Below are 23,748 nucleotides of genomic sequence, written 5' to 3'. Positions count from 1 at the left end.
TAGACTTACTGTTGTTCGTCTGGGTAAACTATGATTATTAGACCAGGAGCAAACCATGTTTCTGTGGGCTTCCTCCTAGCCGTATGTCCTCTCACCATAATTCAAGGTTTCCAAGATTTTGCTAAAGCTACCTTTTCACATTGCATCCAAATTGGGAAACTGGTTTAATCTCTGTTTACTGTTCAGAGGAAGTAAAATCAAAATCCCAGTTCCATAGCTTGGTTGTAAAGGTATATTAAACCACAGTTTCCCCGTTAGGCTTAAAAAGGAAACTGTGGTTTAATAAACCATACTAGAAGCCCCAGATTTGGGTATGCAAAGAGCAGGGAGTCTGGTACATGTTGAGTCTGGTTTTCGCTCTAATCAGCTGTTCATAAGACCAAGACATTGCATATGTCTTATTCCCTGCTCTACCTTCCCCCCACAAAAAGACCTAATCTGGAACCTGCTCCCCAGTTTATTTTGAAACAAATAACAAAGGTGTCATTCACTTCACTCATGAGAGCAAATTTTGATGCTTTCTCTTTCCCAGATTGTACGGTTGTGGGAGTCCCTCACACATCCACAGTCCCAGTGGGGAAATAAAGGCATGTGGAAAGTAGCAATACATTGAAGTCAGATCAGGATGCTCTCATACAGATGTAACTGCCTTCATTTTTGCTTAATGAAGAAGAATCATAGCTCAATGGTACATACTTTGCATGCAGAAAGTCCCAGGTTCAGTTCCCAGCATCTTCAGGTAGGGCTGGAAAAGAGTCCCTGCCTGATACCCTGAAGAGTCACTGCCAGGTACTGTAGACCAGGGTTTCCCAAACATGGGTCTCCAGCTGTTTTTGGACTACAATTCCCATCATCCCTGACTAATGGTCTTGCCAGCTAAGGATGATGGGAGTTGTAGTCTACAACTGGACTGTAGACAATACTGAGCTAGATGGACCAATGGGTCCAGCTTGGTATAAGGCGTATGTTTGTATTTCCCCCCCTGGAGTCTAGAGTTTTGAGTCTCTCACATCAGAAGGAAAGCAGCATCTAAATTGGCTGTGAGTCAGATCAAAGAAGACGAAAGTAGCAATCACGAAGTATAAATGAACCTAGCCAATGCTAATGTGATCTCCACCTACTGCCTTCCTTCCCCCAGTGTACAAAGCCATGCGGTGGAGGAACCAGAACAAGACTGGTTGTGTGCCAGCATCCCAATGGGGAGAGATTTACTGATCTGAGCTGCGAAATCCTTGACAAGCCACCAGACCGTGAGCAGTGCAATATGCAGGACTGCCTTCGAGATACCGCCTGGAATACTGGTCCTTGGAGCTCGGTACGGCCATAACATACTTCTGTTGTTGTTGTTGCTTTTTGTTAGTCATTTTTACAGATATTTCATAGGAACGGAATGAGTGTCCTTAATGTCAAGGTGCTAATACTTGGTGCGTGTGCACGTGTTTTTAAAAAAGGAAACTGCACTTAAAGGTGTTTAAAAAGCAAAACAAAACGATGCATTCCAAATAAATAGGCATTCAGGAAGAGCATCAGCTAGGAAATCTGTTCGTTTTAAAAGGCACTTTCTGCTTGTTAATGAAGTTTGTACATTTTATTAGCCCATGACAAGTGCTGCACGATACGAGCTTCACTATGAAGGAAACCCATTGCAAGCAAAGGAGAGTCGTCGAAGTATTCGACTGTTTCCAAAACCTTTCCTTCTGTCTTCGTAGATCTGTTTTAAGCTCCTGTTCTAACACTTAACAAGCCACCTACAAAGCTACTATAGTTACGGGATAATTCCAGTGCTAAGCTGCTGTCATCCATGTAGCTCTTTCTGTATATTTAGAACTGTGTAGTACAAACTTCAGATGAAGGAATATCCTTTTTAGCAACAACAACAACAAAAACACAAGTAAGAGTGACACAGAAAGATGCTGCCTTTGGGCTCCATCAAAGGATAGCTAATATTTTTAATAGCAACATATTGCATAATTGTGTGTCTGAGTGTCTGTGTTGTATGTCAGTGATGAAGACCAAAGGGGAATGCTTTTAACACTGGCTTCTTGCCTTTCAGAGTAACCTTACAACAGCAGATGGTTTTGATTTAAAAGTTCTGTGTTACTTGTCCCAAGCCCTTTTGATTGGACAGCACAAACATATTCATAAGCTCATTGCGCAATGCTTCTTAACCCACCAGAAAGATGGGGGGAGGGGAAAACCCCCAACATTAACCATCCCTAAGAGATTGTCAAAATACCTAAATTCCTTCCCAGTCACAAAGCCACAAGCGGGTAACAAAATAGAGATCTGGAGCATTTTTGTTTCCATAGGTCAGTGTTGCCATGTTGGTGTGAGAAGCTACATGAACACAATCTGTTGCCAGGATGGGGGAACCCGTGGCCATCAATATGTTATTGGACTACAGTTCCCATCATCCCTGATGATCAGCTGTGCTCATGGAAGTTGGAGTCCAGCAGCGATTTTGAGAGCCACTGGTTCCCCACCCCTGATCTTCAGAAATTCAGGTATGGCTGAGAACAGTTGCTCACTTTAGAATTCCTCACGTACACCACTGTCCGAAGAATCAAACACGTAGCATCCGTCTTGGATCCATAGTTTGGAAACTCTTGGACAAGATGCTCAAAAGGACCACCTCCTTAAGTTTCCCCCTCTGCTTCTCATTGCTGCTGCCTATCCACTTGCCTTGTCCCTCTGAACGCTGCCATAAAATGGTTGCACAGATATTTTTTTAGGTACATTTCCCAGACCCACTGTGGAGAGGAGAGGAGAGGAGAGGGAAGATAGACCTTTATTACAGCTGCCCTTGTCTCACAGGTTCCACCAAAGGGGTTAGGCAGTCATTTGTTTCTCCTTCTTCCACAATGAACTTCCCCACAACGGAGATTCTGCTTGTTCAGAAGCATCCCATGGGTGCTGATTCTCAAGAAACCACTGCAGCTTGGAAAGTAGGCATGGGTGAATGTGAGTTGACAGAAGGAACTCATCCTACCTTCTCCTGGGCTCTTGAAGCCCATGTAAGTTACTTCCCTGCTTCCAGCTATGTGAGTTTAAGACGGTGGAAAATAATGGCTGGATAGGAAACCATAAGTGTGCCCGTTTCAAAGTCTCATGCAAATCAGCCTCCAAATATCATTATGGTGATATAATGTAATTTAAAGGGTTTTGTTTTTTTAAAGTCCTAATCTGACTCTAAAGCACTTTATATAAAAGAAGCTCCTTTTCATCCAATATTTGAACTTCCAAAACAGGCAAGGCTGCCATAGACTTATTGCTGGAATAGTCCTTCCTTTGTTCCGTCCTTCGCTGCTGTTTCTATGGAGAGTTCTGTGACCATTTTTCACTTTCATACCTCAGCAAACAATGTCAATAGCTGCACACTTGCTCAAGTTGTATGTCTATGGTGCTTTTTTATCATTACAAGGGACAGTGCTATAAAACACTTTCATCCAAGGTGCTGCTGTAGCCCTTTCTATGTTGAGGGGGCAGAGTTGGTGCTAAATGCAAATGGGCTCTGTGTGGCTAGGCATCTGCATGCCTTGGACATTCTCCCCAAACCAGGGGTGGCCAACATGACGGTCCTCCAGATGTTGACTGCATCTCCCATCATGCCTCTCTCCATTGACCATGCTGGCCAGGGCTGATGGGAGTTGTAGTCCACAGCTTCTGGAGGCACAGTGTGGGCTACTCTAGCCCTAAACTATGTACCAAAGACTGCTGTTGACACTGGATTACACTTGCTTTGAACATTAACAAACAAACAAGGTTATGACATTGAGATTGTTCTGGTGTATGATTCATATGCATTCTGGCAATTTCCTCCTTCAGCAGCAGGCCCTGCAGAAACTTCTAGATCCATTCCATTGGAGTTCTGTCTCACCATAGTAAGACCTTTGAATTTAAAATACAGGCTTCAGTAAACCTCCTTCACTGGAGGTATTTAAGCAGAGGTTGGATGGCCATCTGTCAAGGATGAGTTAGTTCAGACTCCTGCATTGCAGGGGGTTGGTCTAGATGACCCTTGGGGTCTCTTCCAGCTCTACAGTTCTATGATTCTCTGATTCCTTAACTAGGCAGGCCACAGTTCCCATTATGTTGTTTTAAAAAGAATCAGGGAAGCACTTCCAAAAGTAAGCATACTTCTATCTCTCTCTGTGTGTGTTTGTGTGTATAGGATAAACCCAAATGATATTTTCATCTTTTTTATATATAAACAGCTCTGAGAACTAGACATCTAAACATCTAAATTGTTGGTACAAAGTGTAGTTAAATGTAGTGCTGCAGTTTTTTTAAACAACAACAACACAAATGTCTGCTAGCTTGCCATAAAAATGTAATCAACGTAGTTTATGCACAGCGCACGGCTTAACGTGCACAAATGAAAGCTTGCCAGATCCTGAAATGGACAAGACTCTGTGGTGCAGAAGTAACATGTGCCCTAAGTTGCATATCTGTGTCCTCTTGCTCTTTCTTGCCACACACACACACACACACACACACACACACACAGCACAATACAACTGCAATCTCTTGGCCCATTCTCTTCTGCTGCCCATTCACCCTGCAAGGTCTGAAAGTGAAAGGGCAGGTAGTATCAGAACTGAACTAAGTTCTGGGTGTGCTGCTCAATGCAAAAGTAGTTCCAGGTCCAGATCTTCCCCCCACTCTTTTGAAATGATGCATGGAACAGTAAACTGTCCTCCTGTTCTTAACACAAATGGTCTTTGGCTCTTCAGTGGGGAGTCTTGTGATCCGAGCATTCAGAGTTCCTTATTAAATTCCAGCCATCCGTCCAGATGAAAAATCCCCCAGAGAAAAAGTCTGCAGGGCTGAGCCACTTTATTTGCAAATCATGATTTATTTTTTTTAAAGAGAGAGAGTGTGAAAAAAAGTACATAAATTTCACACAAACTTACTTTAAGCTGCTTACAGTTTAGATGGCCGATGATACAAATGGTGCTGAGTGAAGACAAAACTAAAACACTGATAAATGAGCTTAAACTTAAGATTTCTCGCTTCACCTGAAAAATTCAACCAATGATGTTTGTCTACCTCGTTTTGAGACCATGTGCTACTGCTGTAGGTAGTAGAGGACAAAAAGAAGTTGTCTTTTTGTTTCATGTCGCCACACACTTTCTCCTGGCTCTGACATTTATCACCACCTTTCTGCTGTAAATGTTTCTACTTCATCTGTCCCAGATGGAGTGTCGCTTCCCTGTTTTTGGACACTTTTGAAACAAGAGTATAGTATTGACTGAAGCTTTTTTTTCTTCAGCAGAATGGATCTCTTTATGTATTTATGTTAATGAAGTGTATTTATTTTTCAACTATTGTTATTTAATTTTATAAAAATGTCGCGTTGCATTTACAATGTTTGAATGCTGGGCAAAGGAGACAGAGAAATTAAAAGTAGAATGTAATCATCAATACGTTTCGCAGAATGATTTCTTGGCTTTGACAATCATAGAGTCATGAGGCGTATTTATTTTCTGAACACAAGATCGATAGGCTCTGCTTTAGGTCTGCTGCAGCAGAACTGATCTGTTATATAATGAAGTAATATAAACATGAATTTGCATGCAAAGGCTAAGTGTTCAAAAGACCACTATACTTTATAGCCTCATAGCAGGTTCATTCAAGCTGACAGAATGCAGAGCTAGCGTGGTGCCATGGTTAAAAAACTGAGGGCCGGATTCAGCTAAGTAGGTGCCAGTGGCAGCCCACACAACAAGTCCCATTGCACAATAGGACCTCTTCCTCTCTTTCTTCCCTCTCTCTCCCCCACAATCCACTCTGGGAGTTCGTAGGAGCCCCCAGAACCTGGTGTGAGGGGAAGATAGTGGAGAGCGTTCCCTCTGGCCGAAATATTTGTGCTGGCATAACAATCAGATTATTATTTTATTTTATTATTATTTATTGAATTTATATACCGCCCTATACCCGGAGGGAGGTACAACGTTTAATTTCTCTCCAAACTTTGGACTTCAGATTCTGTCTCTTTGATGAATGCACTTACACAAACCACTGTCTCTCCTCCATTTGTGGTAATAGTACTGACCCCCCCACTGGGTTGTTGCGCTGATTACTGTTCTAACATATGTGCTAATGTGAAAGGCTGTGAACACTCAAAATGGCGGCACAAGTCGCGTCCGTGTGCCCCACCCCAAAACTCTCCATCCATTTTGGCATTGAACAGGAAGGTTGGAAGAGGGCTTCTAAGTGCGTTCATCCGGGCGTGCTTAGAAGCTTTCCTCCAATTGTCAAGAGAATCTTATGTTATCAGAATTCTGTTTGTGTTCAGCTGAACATGCATAGAGATCTCCTTCCAGGTGAATGAAGAAAAGCTCAAAGTTGGCAGATGGGGGCATCTTCATGGCCTCTATTCATGTTGGCATTCCCATAACACTCGAAAAAGACTATGTTTGTGTTAAAAGTATTATCAGAAATCGTTTGCATGGGAATGTTCACACAATCCACGTTGATCCAAATGCGAAATGTTTCTGGTCTGTTTTTTTGGCAAGTGCTTTAGCAGCCAGGGTAGGCCTTTTGAGACCCAATAAGTTGAGCGTAGGCTATGGGCTGTGTCTCGTGACCCATTTGCGGGTATGAACACCGCCTGGTTTTGCTGGCCACGATTAACACAGGAGCTGCTGCAGGAGGACAGACCCAGGCCATTTCTGGCAGGCTGTGTGCAACTTGATGGGTCACAAATTGTGCATGCCCAAGATCACAGCTTGAGTAGAGGCACTTATACTAGCTCTTGTACAGTTGTACCTTGGCTCCCAAACGCCTTGGGAGTTGAACGTTCCGGCTCCCAAACGATTGAAAACTGGAAGTGAGTGTTCCACTTTTCAAACGACCGATGGGGCTTCCGTGGCTTCCGATTGGCTGCAGCCAATCAGAAGCCGTGCTTTGGAAATCAAACGTTTCGGAAGTTGAACGGACTTCCGGAGCGGACTCTGTTCGACTTCTGAGGTACGACTGTATTGTTGATCTTCATTCCTTTCCAAGAAAGTAAGAAATAGTAAGCTCCACAGTAGCTAACAGGACCAGTGATCAGGGATGATGGGAATTGTAGTCCCCAAACAGCTGGAGGGCCAAGTTTGGCCACCACTGCACTACTGAATACCAGTTGCTGGAAACCACAGGAGTGTAGAGTGTTTGAGGGCTTCCTGCTTGAGGGATTCCCACAGGTGCCTGGGGTGGCCACTGTGAGAACAGGATGTTGGAGTAGATGGACCCCTGGCCTGATCAAGCAGGCTCTTCTTATGTTCTTAAATGTTTGTCTATTGCTCCATCTTCGTGTCTGTGCTTAAAGGATATAGGATGAGCAAGTTCCCACCAGCCCCATGTAGTTGTATCTGTTTTAACTGATCCATGGAACAGAGTATAGAGCTGATCTTTGAGCAGCATTGCCAGTGAGTGTCTTGCAAATAACCGGGTATACCTTCCTGCATAAATTGATGGGACTGGGGCGAGGTTTCAGTTTTGATTATGGTGTTTATTATGGGTTGTTTTGGCTTCCCTGTTATCTCTCCTGTGGGATATGAGTCGAAAGCACAGAGACTGTTGCGTCAGACATGGTAACGTTTGGAGGAGCCATACAGCCATATAGAGAGCCCTGCAAATATTCTTCATATTTCTGTTTGGGTGACTTAAAATAAGGTGTCGCTTAATCTGTAATAGACGGAGGCAATTTTTTCTCCAGCGTGTTGCTCATAAATTTATCAATGCTGGCTGAAGACCCAGAGGGCATACCTTAAGTGGCAGGTAATTGACATACACTGCATATCATTCACAGTAGCTTGGCAGGAACCAAGCTTCAACTGAGAGATAAACCGAACTGACTGAATCATGTTCTCACTTGGAAAATTGTTAACTTGAGTCAGCTCTTGGTATACTGAACATCCTTATCAGGAAGTGACTTCCTTTAAAAGCTGTTGGACTTCCTGCCAGTTAAACCATGTTTAGCATTGACTCTTAAATCGACAGTGCTGAGCATATTCACTTGGTAACGTTCAACTAAATCAGTGGGAATTAGAGACACTTTGTACTAGAGATTAAAAGGACTAAACACAGAAAAGGAAAAAAAACCCCTGGGTTTTCCCTGGGTCATCCTTCTACCCCCGTTCTTTATATCTCTATTTGTACATGACCATTGTTGATCAGTTTACGTGGCCAGGTCCCATCTGCACCAGAAAGCAGCAGGGACCAAAGGCCATGAGCAAAAGCTCATAGTTATTTACCACAACACTGCCTCCTGAGGAACTGAAAAGTACCAACATTATCAAACCATTCCACATCATTCCTGTACACAAACATTACCAGGCCCCTGTAGGGCCTGATCACATAGAAGCAGTGACAAAGCTATATTTAGTAGTTATTGTTATTCTTATTTTGATGAAATTACTCCACCGGGCATGCCTGATTCGTTTAGAACAATATGTGCTCTATACAATATATGTTCATGCGCATAGCACTGAGTGTCACAGCTGCTTTCAGCATGCTAAATCGAACTTGTGTGTCAGCCCTTCCTTCCTGTATGCTTAGGATTATAGTCTTAACACTCAGCCAGAAAAGACAGGACGGAATTAGTTTTATTTACTTGCTTCTTTGTTAGGAAGAACATAGGAAGCGGTCTTAGGCCCTTTAAGACCATTGGTCCTTCTAAATCATTACTGTGCACATCGGTTAGCAGCATCTCTCACACGTGACTCTTTCCTAACTCTGCCTGGAGATGCTGGGGGGGGGGGTCCTAATTTGGGACTTTCGCTCCTGCAGAAAACTGCTCTGTAGTTAAGCTGTGGTTCTCATTCGGCCTCATTACACCCAAGATGCAATGGCTGTTAGCACAGCATTGTTGCTTTTTCCTGTTCTAGTGAGCAAAGCGGTGCCGTCTGTTTTTCTTTTGCTACATTCTTTTGCTGAGTATCTTAAGTTATTCCACAGTCCAATTTTTACCTCCGAAAATGCACCCAAGCATGCATTTCCCATCTACCACAATTTTTATTTTATTTTTTGCAAGCAAAAAGAAGTAATGTATACATACGGCTGCCATTTATCAAGACACATTTTACTGAGGAATTGGCTCCCAGATACAAAGTATTCCACATGACACAGCTTTAAATAATTTATTGAATGCTTAAATGAATCAGAAATTTGAAGTGAGTTCACATATTGTTTCTACCTGAGGGCCTAGGAGTGGTGCTTGATTCCCTGTGCCACTCAGGTTCTTTCCATCTCACATTATTCCTTTGTACATCTGAGGCATCAGCAAGGATTTACGAATGTCATCCTTTGTCTCTTGCCCAAGCTTAACATTAGTCCTATTCAACATTAAGCCTTTATGGACCATCAATGGACTTGGTACTTAAGTATTTCTACTCTGTGGCTCTTTTCTGATTATGACTTTGTTGGATATTGCCCTCGTTGAATATATTTGTTTATGAACCCATTTTCCATTTAGGGAAGAGCAATTACTGTTAACAAACGTTCTGTACATCTAAGGTTAACTCCACAGCCTGGGGGAGATTCATGTTTGTCCTTAACATGCTTGAACTCTGCATTTCTTTGCCCAGGCAGAGGGCCTTCTCAGTAGTGGCACCCTCCCTGTGGAACGCCCTCCCTTCAGATGTCAAGGTGATTAAGAATTTCACAACTTTTAAAAGACATCTGAAGTATTGGGAGGTTTTTAACACTTGATGTTTCTATTATGTTTTTAGATATGCTGTAAGCCGCCCAGAGTGGCTGGGGAAACCCAGCCAGATGGGCAGGTATTATTATCATTATTGTTATATAATGGATGACTCTGTCCCTCTAATCAGCTGTGGGTGTACATCTGAATAGGTCATGTAAGTTAGGCCATACAGGCAGTGCTTTTTTTTCTTTTTTGTTAAAAGTGAGGTGCTTGTACTCATTGATAAAAGTGTTGTGGATGCCAGCACAAAATGGCCGCCATGGGCAGCGAAAAAAGAAAAAAGGTGCCAGTACTCTATATTGGTGAGTAATGTCACACGCAAAAAAACCACCTATGTATAGAGATAAGTTGTCCCTAGGAACCAGGACTGGAAATGAAACTCCTGCTTGTAGACTTTTATAGACTGTGGCAGGTACCACATGCTTGGGCTTCAGGGCTTCAGTGTATTAAGAGAACATGTAGATCAGGAACGGGCTTGCCCATGAATTGACCTGAGGCAGCTGCCTCAGGTGTCAGAATCCTGTGGGGTGGCAGCCCGCCCACTGCCACCAGAGAAGTGAGGAGAAATGGCGGCAGCTTCCGGCGAAATCTTGTGGAACTCTTGTGATAGCTCCGTGAGATCTCATGAGAGATCCACAGAGTATTGCCAGAAGCTGCAACAGGCATGTGACCCTGGTAAGCGTGGCTTTGGTGAGGGTGGCACCTCCCTGTTTCTCCTCAGGTGGCGAGACAGGACAGGCTGCCCCAGTGTAGATTCGCTCTGAAGCATTGGCAAGACAGAGAGAGTCCTAACGCATAGTGGAGGTTCTTGTGGCATGGGCCTGAGCAGACCCAGTGAAATAAGAATGTTGGGACTATATATTTCCCATGGTTATATGACGCCCGCAGAGATCATAGCTATACCTACCAATAGATTTGCAAATATAAGCTGCCTTTATTGAGTCGGGCCATTGCTCCATTGAGCTCTGAATTTTCTACTCTTCCTAGCTGTGGCTCTATTTGGGTCTCCAGCATTCCTGGCTTTGTAATCTGATATCCTTCAACTGCAAATGCCAGGGGCTGGACCTAAAGATTTTAACTTGACTCTTTTTAAAGGCCGTTTGCCCTAGTGAGCCCTACAGCTTGGTAGTTCATCCTCACTAGCAGTTTAGTGAACAGCCTCAAATGTTTGTAAGCGGACAGAAATTGCCCTTTACCTTTTATATTCAGTTCCTTTCCTAATAATTCTGCACATCATGTTTTGAATTTCTCAGTGCCGTAAACTGAGGGCTTGATCCCAGAACGGAAGCAGTTGCAGCTTCCGTCCTTGGGCTTCATGATGGCTGCATATATGCGAGAAATACCTGAATATGCTAGGGTGCTTTAGACATGGACTGGCAAGCCCTGAAGGGGCCACTCTGATGATTGCCCTCTTCCCAGGGGACCAGAAAGAGAGCAGGAACAAAATTATTTTCTAACACTACTTCATAAGCTGAAACTCCTTTACTCCCTAGGTAATTTTTTCATTCTACAATAGCACCAGTGTCTGGAGGCATTGCTTACACATTCTTTCAACACATTGCTCGTGGTCTCTCTTCATTTTTATTTCTGCACGGGTTTCCTGCACTAAAATGCCCATGAGAATTAGACAATTTTCTCTTTCCTTCTTCCAGAGAGCTCCTAAGTCTGCAGTCTAACCCTGTTACTGGTGCCTAGTAATTTGGTGCATAACTACCCAGTTTCTCTTCTACTTCGAAATGCATTAGGGAGAGAGTCCTCAAGCGAGGAAGGCATAATTGCTGAGTGCGTTTAACTTCGATTTAGCTGAAACCTATAAAGTAAGTGCTTTACCGGTTTGCTTTAAAAAAATAAAAAATCTTGATATCCCTTTTCCTAACAAGACGGGCATCTTGCGGAAGTATGGGACTAGTACTTGTCAGGCCTTCATGAATATCTGTTATAAAGATCTTCAGCTGGTTTTCAAAATGCGGAAGTGTATGCAATTTTTCCAAAGGGTCTGGCTGTCATCAAACATACTGGGAAATTTGAAGTTTGCATAAGTAGCAGTTTTAGTTACGCAAATCTGGAGGAGAAGGGAGAATAGCAGATACAAATTGGAGTGTGATGTTGCCTAGAAGAATGTTACTTAAGTTATTCCATTGACGCCATACAATGTCTTGACTCCATAAAGATCCTGCTACCAGAGAATGTGAGGGGATCGCAAAGAAAACGTGGCCATGGCAACTTCTGTTTAAGGATACAAAAGGATGCCATGTTGTTTCGTTGGAAGAAATCCAAAAGCCGCAGTAGGATACTTAATAGCATGTGGCTCTACTGTGGCTTTTCTAGTTAAGGAAACATCTGTCTTCTCCCAAAGTACTGATCTACAGGTAGTGATTTAATAACATGGTCCCTTATAGGAGCCCTACATGGTTGATGAAATGTCTAGTCTTTGAGCTGGAATGGCTACAGCAAATTCTAAAAACCTGTCCAGATTTTTACCCCTGTTAAGGATTGAATATGTATGTATGATGGGTGGAATTCAGTGTCACACTGTGTCAGACCTTGTGTCTGCACAAGCATTGCAGCTTCCCAAATGGAACAATTCCCTCTGGGGTTTCTCCCCCCCCCCACCCCCCAATTTCAGGGAGAAGGGTAAGGAAGTGGGAGGGAGGGTTGGGTTGTTGTTTTTGTTGTTTTAGCTATTTATTTGTGCTTTTACCTTGTATTTTTATCCTGTGCACCGCCCTGAGACCTTGTGGTGAAGGGTGCTATAAAAAGAAAAGAAAATAGTCCCATGGTGCAACTGGGAGCACTATCAGGGTCCATTAAATCAATTGTGTCTTATGTCTTTAAATGTGATGTAGAAGTATATGTGCTCCAACTCATGAATTTTCACAGTACACTATTGAAAGTAGATTCTTTTTAACTGATACACTATAAATAATGCACCGGAAGCAAATTCTTCAGAAATAAATGTTGCGCTAGCTGGTATTGAGGGGAAACTACAACTAATGATCCGTCCTGTTCAGCAAACTTGCTGTCTGATTCCGGCACCCCGTGGTCCAGATTATAATAGCAGGAGGAAGAAGGTCCTGATGAATGAGTTGAACAATACAGATCTTAAGGCTTGTAATATTGTCCAACTCTACAATCTATGATTCTTTTACAGTGCACAGTTCTCTGTTTTGTGATTAGGGCAAAGTACTTAGCCTAATATGGGTAGCATCGTCTCCAGTAAACAGCTACCACTTCTGTTGGTATGAACAGAATTTGGTTAATGATGTAATGTGCAATATTTGATTTATTAAAAACCAAATAAATATTTGTATGGTTTTACATGGTTTATTCTGTCCTCAGAGCACTTGATAGCATTTGGCTTACTGGTTCATTTGCTGGCTTCTTTTCCTCCTGATCGGGTGCCAGAACATGGAGCTGTTCCATGTCTGAGAGCACAACTATGTAGATAAGCAAATAAGTTGCTAACAGTTGGTCCAATTTGTACAGGAGCAAATGGTTCCAGACAGTACAAAGCTGCTTGGTATTTGGCTAGACATGAAGGGGCAGCTAACACAGGTGAAGTTTTTGGTAAGTTGGACTCATGTCCAGTTGGGACATATTTGCACGCATCCCAATCTTGGTTTGCAGCCAGTGAAGTCAGTCCCCAGAGCAGATTTGGAAGGGGGAAGAAGGGAAGGGGAAGTTCCATTGCATGAACAGAAGTTATTCCACTCATTCAATGAGTTCATTGGGCTCAGCCCTTTGTATACAATTCCACTTGTGTTCAAAATTCAGGCCAGCTTTGCCCACGTATCATTAAAAACCAAGGTCAAAATGCAGGTCTTCCAATCAAAATGCTTGTTAAATTATCTCTAAGGCAGCACTGTATGCAGAGCTCTTCCATAGTTTTTAAAAGTTGCTTTGTTTTATTTGGAGGGGAACGAAATTCACGTGAAAAGACCTTCAGAAGCTTCACTCTTAAGGGGTCTCAGCATAATGTTACAAAGCTGATTTGTTTAAACACCATTGTGCATTTAAACCAGGATGCTTTGTTTGAATGCAATATTAAGCAAAACTTTTTAAAGGTGAAACTGAATTCTATCAAAATCCTCTTTCCAGCGATGCAGGAGGAGGAGGAGAGGGAAGCAAATGAACCCAAGACTATTCTTGAGCTTGTTGGGACTCATCCAAAATCATGGTTCTGAATTTTCATGAATACAACCACAGGCTTCATGTTAGGAGTAGCGCAGTTGTAGCAGAAAGATCACTTAATATCTGACACCATAGTTAACTTGGCCTAAAATTATGTTTTCAAGGTACAGCGGTGGGGAGCCTTTTTTTGGCCTGGTGAAACAAATCTTTATTTCTCCGACCTCCTCGGACCAATTTTGATAGGTGGCTGGGACAACCCGCTGGTAAATTATCTGACACCACAATAACGGAAGGTGATTGACACATTTCAAAGTGCCAAGCATAGGGCTTGTAAAGGGGAGAGCAGTGACTGGAGTAAACAAGGCTATCTAGAAATGAATTAGAAATGAAAAAAATAAAATAAAAATAGGTTGCAAAAGCTAGGTGAATGCTAAAAATGTGGGGGGAAATAGCAGACCTGAAAAATGCAGTGCTCTTTAAATTTGCAAGTCAAATGTATGAACACTCTTCCCATGTCATCAGCATGAATTTAAGCACACGGAAGAACTTGAATTGGCATTCGTGTGACTGTTCCCTTGTTTTCAGAGGTTGCTAAAGAGACCCCGTGAATGGGGCCCACATGACTGGTGAATGAACGAAGTATATCCAGGGAAATAGCAACTCATTTAGGAGCAAGCAAAAATCTGGTGTATATCAAAACTGATTTAAGTCTCACAGGGTTGTGATTCTAACCAAAAGAGCTATAGCAATATAACAAGCTGCCTTGGGAAGTTAAGGAAAAAATTAGACTAGCATAGTTCAAACATGCTTTTGAATATAAACTAACTTAGAACAGAATTCTGCTGCTCATGACTTCCTTCTAGCGCCCAACAACTAGGAGTGTTCCTGGATCCAGCTTGTATTTTGCAGGGCCAGGAATGCGTATTTTTAATTGCCTTGACAGGACAGCTAAACTCCACCAAATTTCTGGCACGTATTATTCATGCATTGACAGCTTCACGAATTGACTACTGCACATACTATAAATTATCTACTAAAATTAACGCCTGTCCCCCTCTCCGTAAATGGTAACCGGGAACCTGTCACACTGATGCCCCAGCATTATAGTATTCCAGGTTTAATTTAAGTTTCTGGTTTTGGAGCTGTGATCTCTATTTGGCTTGAGTCCAGCATCCATACCTTGTCACTTATACATTGTCACTGCGCTGCGGACCAGTCTTGGACTGCCAGGCCTTTCCTGCCAAACAACACCCTCCTGCCCATCAGCTGGCATCATGGAGACATCAGCTGATGGGCAGGACGACAATGCTTAATCCGCACTTGACTGCATGCCTGCTCCCTGCAGGGAACAGAACCACACAGCCATGGCAACAGGATTTAATCTCAGCTGATGGTCAGTGATTAAATCCTGCTCAGATGCACTGTTTGAAGTAGCTCATTTGCTTCTGTTGCAAGTGGGCAGGCAGGTGGCAGAAGAGTCTCTTCCACCTTTTCCCCTTCTGCCTCCTGAGCTCTTGCAGGAGGAGCGCACCAGCTGCTTCAGACAATGCTTCTGAGAAGCAGTCTAAGACATCCCCCATCCATGGGGGATGCTTTGAGGAGCTTCTCAAAAGCACTCTTTGAAGGAGCCACCCCTTCTCCTTCACTTAGAGGAGGAGATGGGTGGATGCTTCAGACAGCTTTGGGAACCCAGTGTTAAGCAGCTGATGCAACAGGACAGCCATCCTGCTAAGCGCTGGGCTCTCCTACACAACCAAACTCATCTCTTAGCCATCCCCAAATCAGCTAAAGAGAAGGGAGAGTGATGCTGCTTCCTTCATCCGGGTGTTCACAAGCAACAGCAGCAAGCAAAGCTTCTCCACTTGGCTGCTTGTGCTTGCAAAAGGTAGCTTTTTCTCCCCTCCATGTAAGTGGTGAGGAGGGGGGAAGCAAGTAGCTTGCCAGAAGTATGCTCGATGAGCTCCCCAGTCTGCTGCACGTGAGGTTGGCAACAGACCCCTCCCAAGTAGGAACACACACACCCCACGAGGGGCTGCCCCACCCACCAGCAAATATGTGATGTACTATGTGGTTGACAGCCAGCGCTGTCCACCTTCCAAATTTGGTCCACAGCGCTCATTCGGATAAGAATCAGGCTTGTGGAACTCCAGAAGTTTTGCCACCCCTATTCTGTTGCAATGTTTGTTTTAGGCTGCGGCCTATATGAACTTACCTCTGAGTAAATTCCATTGTACTCAGTGTTGGATACTTCTGAGTAGGCATGTATAAGGTGATGCTGTTAAACTCGCTAAATCTTTAGGACTGGGCAGGCTAAGACCATTAATGAGTTAAAGTCCCCCCCCCCCCCAGCCTTTCTGTGTTATCCAAAACCAGGGTAGTAATTTTGAATATAAATGCAGAGGTGATGCTGATAGTATTAATTAGCATTCTGACAGTATTTACAGTACATTGCAATCCTTACCCATTTATCATCATGGGAACCTTGTAACGGAAAAAAAGTAATGGTATTAATAATGATGGTGGTGTTGAAATTAGCACATTTTTATGAGTTGTTGCCTGAGGACTACACTGACATGCCCCAGGCTGTAAATGAATACAGATTAAAAAAGAAATTCTTAGATCCATATGTAAAATTCATCTGTCCAAGGGGCCATGCTGGCTATAACTACTCTGTCTTAATTAACTCTGATGAGAAGAAAATAACCTTGAATGAATACCTGTAGACTCGGTTCATAACATTTTGCTGAGAGTGGCAATGAAATAGCACAGTGGAGAAGCAGCGTGATACTCTTCACTCAACCACACAGAGCCTCCAGCATGGAAGCAGGCCCTCTGCATAAAGCAGCTGTGCAAAGAGTTGGTTCAATTTGCAAAGAGGAAATCAAATAATTCAGGCCTCTGCAGTCAGGCACTTGTGTGTGGAGAGTAATATTTAGACCAGTCCTACCACAAAATATTTCTCTTCCAGTGATCTCATAGTTAATATGACAGCTCCAATTGCATTGCCAGACCTGCAGGTTTAAAAGATCTTGAAATATTTGGAGTTCAGTTTTACTCCTAAGAAATGAAATTGTTTCGAGGGTCTGGGATTTTGTGTGTGTTTCTCTTGCCATATTGTAATTTTCATCACAGCTTTCCATTCCTCTGTGGTCCTTCAGTCTTTGTCTCTCTGCTTTGTTGTATATATTGCCCATCTAAAGTTGCATATATTGTATATATTGCCCATTCCTAAATCTATGACTAAAAAAAGGAAAGCAAGTATTACTAATTACCTAATACTAATACTAATTACTAATAACTACCAATTACCATATACTACCATTGTTGAACCCACAAAAATCTCACAATCAAATACATATATATTAACTTGATAAAAGTAAATGTGCCTAATCTGATAAATTTAGTAACCAGAACTTGTTTAGCACAGAATTCCAAAGCTTCTGCTGTCATTATTTCTTTCATGTTCCTCTTCTTTGGAGTCATCATTTCCAGAATAGGAATATCAAGAAATCAGCATGTGCACCACTGTTGCTTTGCATCCATCATAATAATACCATATGCAAAACATACAATTACTAAAACATGCAGAGGAGTTATAGCTTTCTGCAGCTCATAATGTATTTTACAATTCAGTGCACAGTGTAAATGAGGTTGTCTACTCCAATTGGACAAGTTTGTGTCATCACTGTTCAAAAGGCACACTTTAAAACTTGAATGGGGTTAGGTTTTTTTTACTTTGAATGTTTGAATTTGACTTTGAACTTAATTTGAAATTAATTGTCCATGGCAGGTGTGTTGATTCTTAAGTGAGTTAATGATTTGTGTGGCATTTTTCAGCTTTTAATGTGTTTTGCAGTTGTTTTATACCCACATTAATTTTGCTAGGCGAGTTAGATTGTGTGATATTGTTTTAGTATCGGCTTTGAGGCTCTATAGAGATTTGGATCTTCATTTTCTTTACTCTAAGACAGTTGGCTGTCAGTGCTAATACATTCAGCTGACAATTGTCTTACTTATTTAATCCTCACTATCGATGTTGAGAGTTTGGCTTGCTTTGTTTTCCTTCTTCAAAGTCTCTACCTAGGGCAGGGGCACTTGGGGGATGTTAATTTTCATATATACTTGTCATGGCCATTCAGAAGTTATTTCTGCAACTCATATTTCATGAGTAAGTAGAGTTGAAATTGACCTTTAATATCTATACCAACTAACTGGCATAAGGAAGAGGTCAGTGGAGTGACTTACTTGAGTTCCTCAAATGAAATTGATGGAGAACCTTTCTCTCAAGTTCATAGAGCTTAGAGCAAGGCAGTGGAGTATCAGAAAGAGATTGTAAACCCTTCAGTTCAAACAGATATAACCAAAGAGGCAATTGCTCTGTTCTTCTTTTCTGTGTATTCGAGAAGCCCAGGGTCAAATCTTGCCTCACTGTGGAATTGTTAGAGGTGGAAGTTACAAACAGGACGTGTAGTTTGCAGCTGTAAAAACAGGACTTAGAGTCAGCCAGTGACATGAGAAGTTCATGAAAGAAAAATATAACATCAAGAGGAGATTGTTTGGCCTCTTTGTATGACCCATGCAAAGCCAACCACATGCTATAGCAATCTGAACTCTACAACTGCCTTCTGTATCTGAACGTGGCTCATACTTTTCTGTCAGGATGGAACTCACTGTGTATGAGTATGCCAGAATAAAAATTGTGGGGGGAAGTAGGTGAAATTTCTAGTCTCTGCATAGAGAACTCAAAACATGGTTTCACCACTATGGCTCTGGCACCTGTATGTGTATGTGGTAGATGTGGCATAACTGAGTTCCTTATTATTGATGTTATTTGCTTTAATTTCATTATTTATTCTGTGGTTCCGTAGATTAATAAACATAGTTCACAAACAGAACAATGGGCTAATTGCTATGGAATGAGGTATGAAGGCAAGATTTTGCTGGTGGCGCTTCCCCTCATAATTTTTTTTTAAAGAAAATTGAGTTTTGCTTTTTTTAATGTATGTGCTGTTTTGTTGTCTGTCTTTTTATAATTAGGAAAACAATGTTGTGTTGAAAATGGTATGAACATTTTATAAAAATAAAAATCTGGGCCTGTCTTTAGGTTAAACGGTCAGATCAGGATTGGGGATTTGTTTTTCTCTTTAAGGCACATCCCCATGGGGGTAATGTGTTGGGGGCAGCATGCCAGCAGGTGGGTAAGGCTGGAGTCAAAATGAGCAGGACCACCCTTATCCATAAGTGCAACCCATCCATCAGATGATTCATAATCCTGACAGCGCACCTGAAATTTGCATTGCAAAAAAAAAACCATCCAATGCAAAGGGTCCTGGCATGGTAGTGGGACGACTTTAACCCTTTGCAAGCTACTGGGGGCAGACACACCCTCCATTCTCTCCAATGGGAGTTCCCCTCCGCAATGCAAATTGTAGGAAGCAGGGGTCCAGTGCAGATGTGGACCATATTGTGAAGAACAAGAGGGCTTTAAACCAGTGTTCAAAACCCCCATTGTCCTAGACACATTTTGCGACAGGGCATTTCATTAGCGTGAGCTCTGGACCTAAAATTTCAGATTAAAACTGCAGAGTGGAAGGAAAGGAGGACCTTTTTCTGCCTCCCCACTTCCAGCTACTTTCTGAAGATTGGAGAAGAGAGGCTCTTAAGAATATTAGCGGGTGGGAAGGACTAGACCGTGTGAAAAATGAACATAATATTTTAGCTGCAGTTCATTCATTTTCAGCTTTGTATTCTTGTTATTAAAAAAAGTGTGCCTATAGACGTTCCATGCCATTTAGCTCTTAGCTTTCCTATCTCAATTTTTAACACTGCTTTAAACCTCCCCAACCCCTGTTGTGGTCCCAAGGTAGAATGAATGGGGTCCCAGCAGATAAAATTGGATGCACAAAAGCCAAGGAGGAGAGGCTAGATGGAAGTCTTCTGAGAGCCACATTTGAAGCGCAGGCCGCGATGGCCTCTCCCAGTTCCCCGCCTTTGTGTTACATGAAGCTGACATATCAAGTAAAATATCTGCAATGTGTGTTTCCGCTTCTGCAACTGTTTTGTGCAATAATCCCTTATCCAAATTGCTGTTAATTCCACATTGCAGAAGCAGAGCCCTATTAATATCATCCCACCGGTAGCAAATGAGCATTTAGACGGGGGCAAAGCAAGAGGAGAGCTACTCTGCCAACCCTACAATACTTATAGCCGAAGGTCATGACATCACTTTGTCGTGCAATTTGGCAGGGCTTCTTGTGGAAAGTGGGTGAGCATGTGTAGCAGAAATATATGCCAGTGAAGGGCAGTTGCCAGGTTTTTTTGTGAATGGAAATGTGAATGGAAATGTTTAATGCGTTGTGAATGGAAATGTTTAATGCGTTGGCGTTAATGGCATTGTAATTATAAGAGGTGGCTAAGGTGCAGTTAATAGTATGATAAATAGATAATCTGAAGGTTTCCTAAATCCCCAGACAAAATGATGGATTCTCCCAACTCCTGTATCCTAGCTACCTTAAATCTTTGGGGGCAGGGTGGGGGTATAGAATCAAAGAATTGTAAGAGTTGGAAGGGACCCCAAGGGTCATCTAGTCCAACCCCCTGCAATGCAGGAATCTAAATGCTTGGGGGCACGCGCATAATTGCAATTTAAAGCCCTGCACGGAACGAGGCTTCTATAAATCAAAAGAAGAGCTGAGAGGCCTGTTAGATGTTAGTGGTCTGCATCGTCCTCCATCGATTCAGCTCTGAAAAGAAAACAGGAGAGTGTTACTTTCGAAAGATCACCACAGATTGTGTTTGTGCTAAAGGATTAAGCTGACATTGTGTGTGATATAACATGTAATGACTTGTTTAACATGTAATGAAGAAATCGAAATTGAATCTCTCCCTGCGTCATGCTGAGTAAGAGGCCCGTTCAGCAAGGAACTGTCATATTAAATTCTTGTTGTGCTTCCAGACCCCTTTTGATTCCTAAATCTTTTGGTGGAGACTAATCTAAAATCAAAATGGTTCAGGGGCCCACATGCCAGAAGTGGTCACATTTGTAAAAGTTCAATGAACCTGCAGAAGGAGGTTGAAATTTGTTGCTTTACTACAAAGCTTGCAGCCAACGCACCTGCTGGTTTGCTTTTTGCTTGGGCTTGTAATGTCCTGTTGTGCCCGCTTTGCCTTCTTTGGAGCTGGCTACATAAAGTGTAAAAAATACTGAACCCCTTCTGGTTAAATACACGTGTAATTAACAAGCAGCAGCAAGCCACCAACCCACACTTTAAAAGGCAGCACTAGTAACATTTTCAATATTAAATCTTTGTAGTTGTCCTTCCCTCTGTCGTTAGGTCCTTAAAGGACAGGTTTCTGCAAAACAGAAGGTGAAAATTATGTGCCAAAATATGTCAGGCTAGTTATCCAACTAATTTTATTCCATGACCTGCTATTCAGGACTATTTGTACTTCCAACAAAGTTCTGCAGCTCTTTACTGTTTATATAATCCAGCACCTTTGAATTGCCACTGCAGGAGATCTTTACAGTTTCCACGATGATGCCCGCTTGTATAACAAAACAATATACTTAAGTAACACAGAATCAATTCCTTGTTTACTTTTCATTCCGTTCATACATCTCACTCAGTTAACATCTAATCTTCCTGCTTCTGGCACATTTCTCCATCACTGCTGGAGGCAGCAGTGACCACTGAGGCTGCTGGCAGAAGCGTCTATCATAGTATTGCTAGCAATTCAACTGGTATGTTTGTACGGAACTGACTGAGGCATTTCTACCCTCAACACTGTTTCCCAGCATGCTTTGGGGTAAACCGTGGTATGGAGGAGGAAAAGGGGGCAAACATTCTTATCCCACTGGATCAGTTGCATTCCTGATGTTTGCCATGAAATGGAAGGTGACCATCTGTAGTGGGGAGCCAGCTTAGTTAGGTAAATTTCCCCACAAGATTTAGAAAATGCAGAGGGAGCCTACACAGCAGTCACCCTCCAGTGCGTGTAGACTAGAAATGCAGTAGAAGCCAGGGAGCAAATATGTTGCTCCCCATTTCTGCCTGTCACACATGATTGACAATGTTTGGAGGAACATGGTTAGGATTGCACTGTTAATCCTCCCTGTGTTCTGTCCAATTGCTTTTCATGTTTGACCAAACTGCAGGAGGCAGTGGGAGACAGGAGTGCCTGGCGTGCTCTGGTCCATGGGATCACGAAGAGTCGGACACGACTAAACAACAACAAAATTTGGACTTCTGGAGCTCCTGCCTCCCCAACACCCCAATTCTAGCATAATATAGAAGTGTAAAGAACTGATTCCTGTCACCGCTGATAGTGAGAGGTGGCAGATACTTCCCCAGATATTTTTTCCTACCTTCTCCACCACCACAGTTCCTCAATATATTTCAGTCTTCATTCTCATGCTATGTTTGCATTTAACATGTACAGCAAAACTCTTGCTTCCCTAATAACAATCTTTGCTTCACCAAACTTTTTTTCAGAGTCACTCCTTAGTCCTAGCTACTCACAAAGCCATGCAGTTCAGTTGTCTTCCCTCATCATTGCTCCTTTGCTAATCTTAAATATTTAAAATAAAAATGTTGCATTTCAGAACTTTCTAGAGAATATCGAAATGCCCGTTAAGTTTGACACAAAATGTTTATATTCCCAGCAGTAATTTTGGTAAAAAGACCTACAACCAGGGCTTTTTTTCAGACGGAACTCACTGGAACTCAGTTCTGGCACCTCTCAGGTAGGCGCCATTGCCATTGTAAGAGAACAAGGGAGGCATTCGTGGTGAGTTCCAGGGCCTCTTTTTCTAGAAAAATAGCACTGCCTACAAAAGATCTGAAAATATAGTGTGGAAGAGGTAGGGTTTTTTCCACCAAATCTCCTCAGTTGCCACTTCTCTGTCCTTCTCCTTTGCTATGCTTTGGGATAATGACCTGTGCCGTATTTATGGGAAGGTTGATTGATAGGGAGAGACCTGGGGAGGTAGAGGTTGAGTGACAGCTATTCCTTATTATTATTGCTAAGCAGCCTCAGGGTACTCTGTTCTCTCTAGTTCTCTGAGTGGGGGACATGAAATCCACTTCCTTGCTCACTTAACACCCAAATAGTCTTATGCTGTATTTTTCGCTAAACATGTGGAAGGCCGCAAAACTAGCTGTATAAGATATATTTGTCTTTACCTTTACATTTCAGTGTTCTGTCTCTTGTGGACGAGGGCAGAAGTATCGAGAAGTTTATTGCTTGTCGAAGGATGGGACACATTTAGAAAACAATCTTTGCAAACACCTGGCTAAACCGAATGTGCAAAGAAAGTGTAGAGGTGGCAGGTGCCCAAAGTGGAAAACAGGAGACTGGGGACAGGTAAGGTGTGACATCCTACTTTTTGCGCCAACAACTATGGCTGTTAATAAACATCTGGGTGTTGTGGTTGTTTTAAGGGAGGGGAATCCTAGCTCAGTGGTAGGACACGTGAATTGCCTTCAGAAGGCACCAGTTCAATTATCACCCTCTCCAAGTAACAAAACTGAGATTGACCTCTGCAAGAGGCCTTGTATAGTTGTCACCTGAAAGTACTGAGCTTGATGGATAAGGGTGTTGATCTGGATTTTATTTTCCAGTTTATTAAAGCTGCTTCTCTCCTGGATATACTGTATGGTGTGATTGTTTAAGATGGAAGGGGCATATAGACTTTCCTGCCCACCCAACACCTCTATATGTTTTTCTTTTTGAACACATGGAGGGCAGCAGGATCATGCCTGCCCTCTCTCCCTGCCCCTCTTCCCACTTCTCATATGTTCAGCATTTATGTGAAAAGAATTGTGTGTGCATAAATTTGCACGCTAATCCTGAATGAGCAGAAGTTGAGAGACAAGGTCCAAGGGCATGATCCTGCTCCCCCCCCCCCCACACACACGTTCATC

The 23,748-nt window shown here is 42.5% G+C and overlaps 1 protein-coding gene and 1 long non-coding RNA gene across 6 annotated transcripts in view; one reads left to right on the top strand and one right to left on the bottom strand.

The window, feature by feature from the left end:
- Positions 1 to 23,748, top strand: part of ADAMTS9 (ADAM metallopeptidase with thrombospondin type 1 motif 9) — a 140,737-nt gene that overhangs the window by 80,564 nt on the left and 36,425 nt on the right. For 3 of the 4 annotated variants that reach the window (XR_014507509.1, XM_083424538.1, XM_083424537.1), the window contains exons 28-29: positions 1,139 to 1,315; positions 23,021 to 23,188. Coding sequence is in view for 3 of the 4 variants with exons in the window: in XM_083424538.1 (XP_083280664.1) it covers positions 1,139 to 1,315; positions 23,021 to 23,188 (345 nt within the window). In the remaining variant the exon portion in view is untranslated. The remainder of the gene's footprint in view (positions 1 to 1,138; positions 1,316 to 23,020; positions 23,189 to 23,748) is intronic. The other variant, XM_083424539.1, reaches the window with a different exon arrangement.
- LOC310671071 overlaps positions 15,602 to 23,748 on the bottom strand; it is a 49,287-nt gene continuing 41,140 nt past the window's right edge. Inside the window, exons 7-8 of one of the 2 annotated variants that reach the window (XR_014507742.1) lie at positions 20,460 to 20,568; positions 15,602 to 17,065 (exon numbers count right to left, since the gene is read on the bottom strand). This is a non-coding gene — a long non-coding RNA (uncharacterized lncRNA). Of the gene's footprint in view, positions 17,066 to 20,179; positions 20,569 to 23,748 lie in introns of those variants that run through there. The other variant, XR_014507743.1, reaches the window with a different exon arrangement.

Source organism: Podarcis tiliguerta (genome assembly GCF_965153285.1).
Source record: "Podarcis tiliguerta genome assembly, chromosome: 2".
NCBI lineage: Eukaryota > Metazoa > Chordata > Lepidosauria > Squamata > Lacertidae > Podarcis > Podarcis tiliguerta.
The sequence above is the reverse complement of the archived record's forward strand: the minus strand, read 5'-3'. Positions and strand labels throughout refer to the sequence as shown.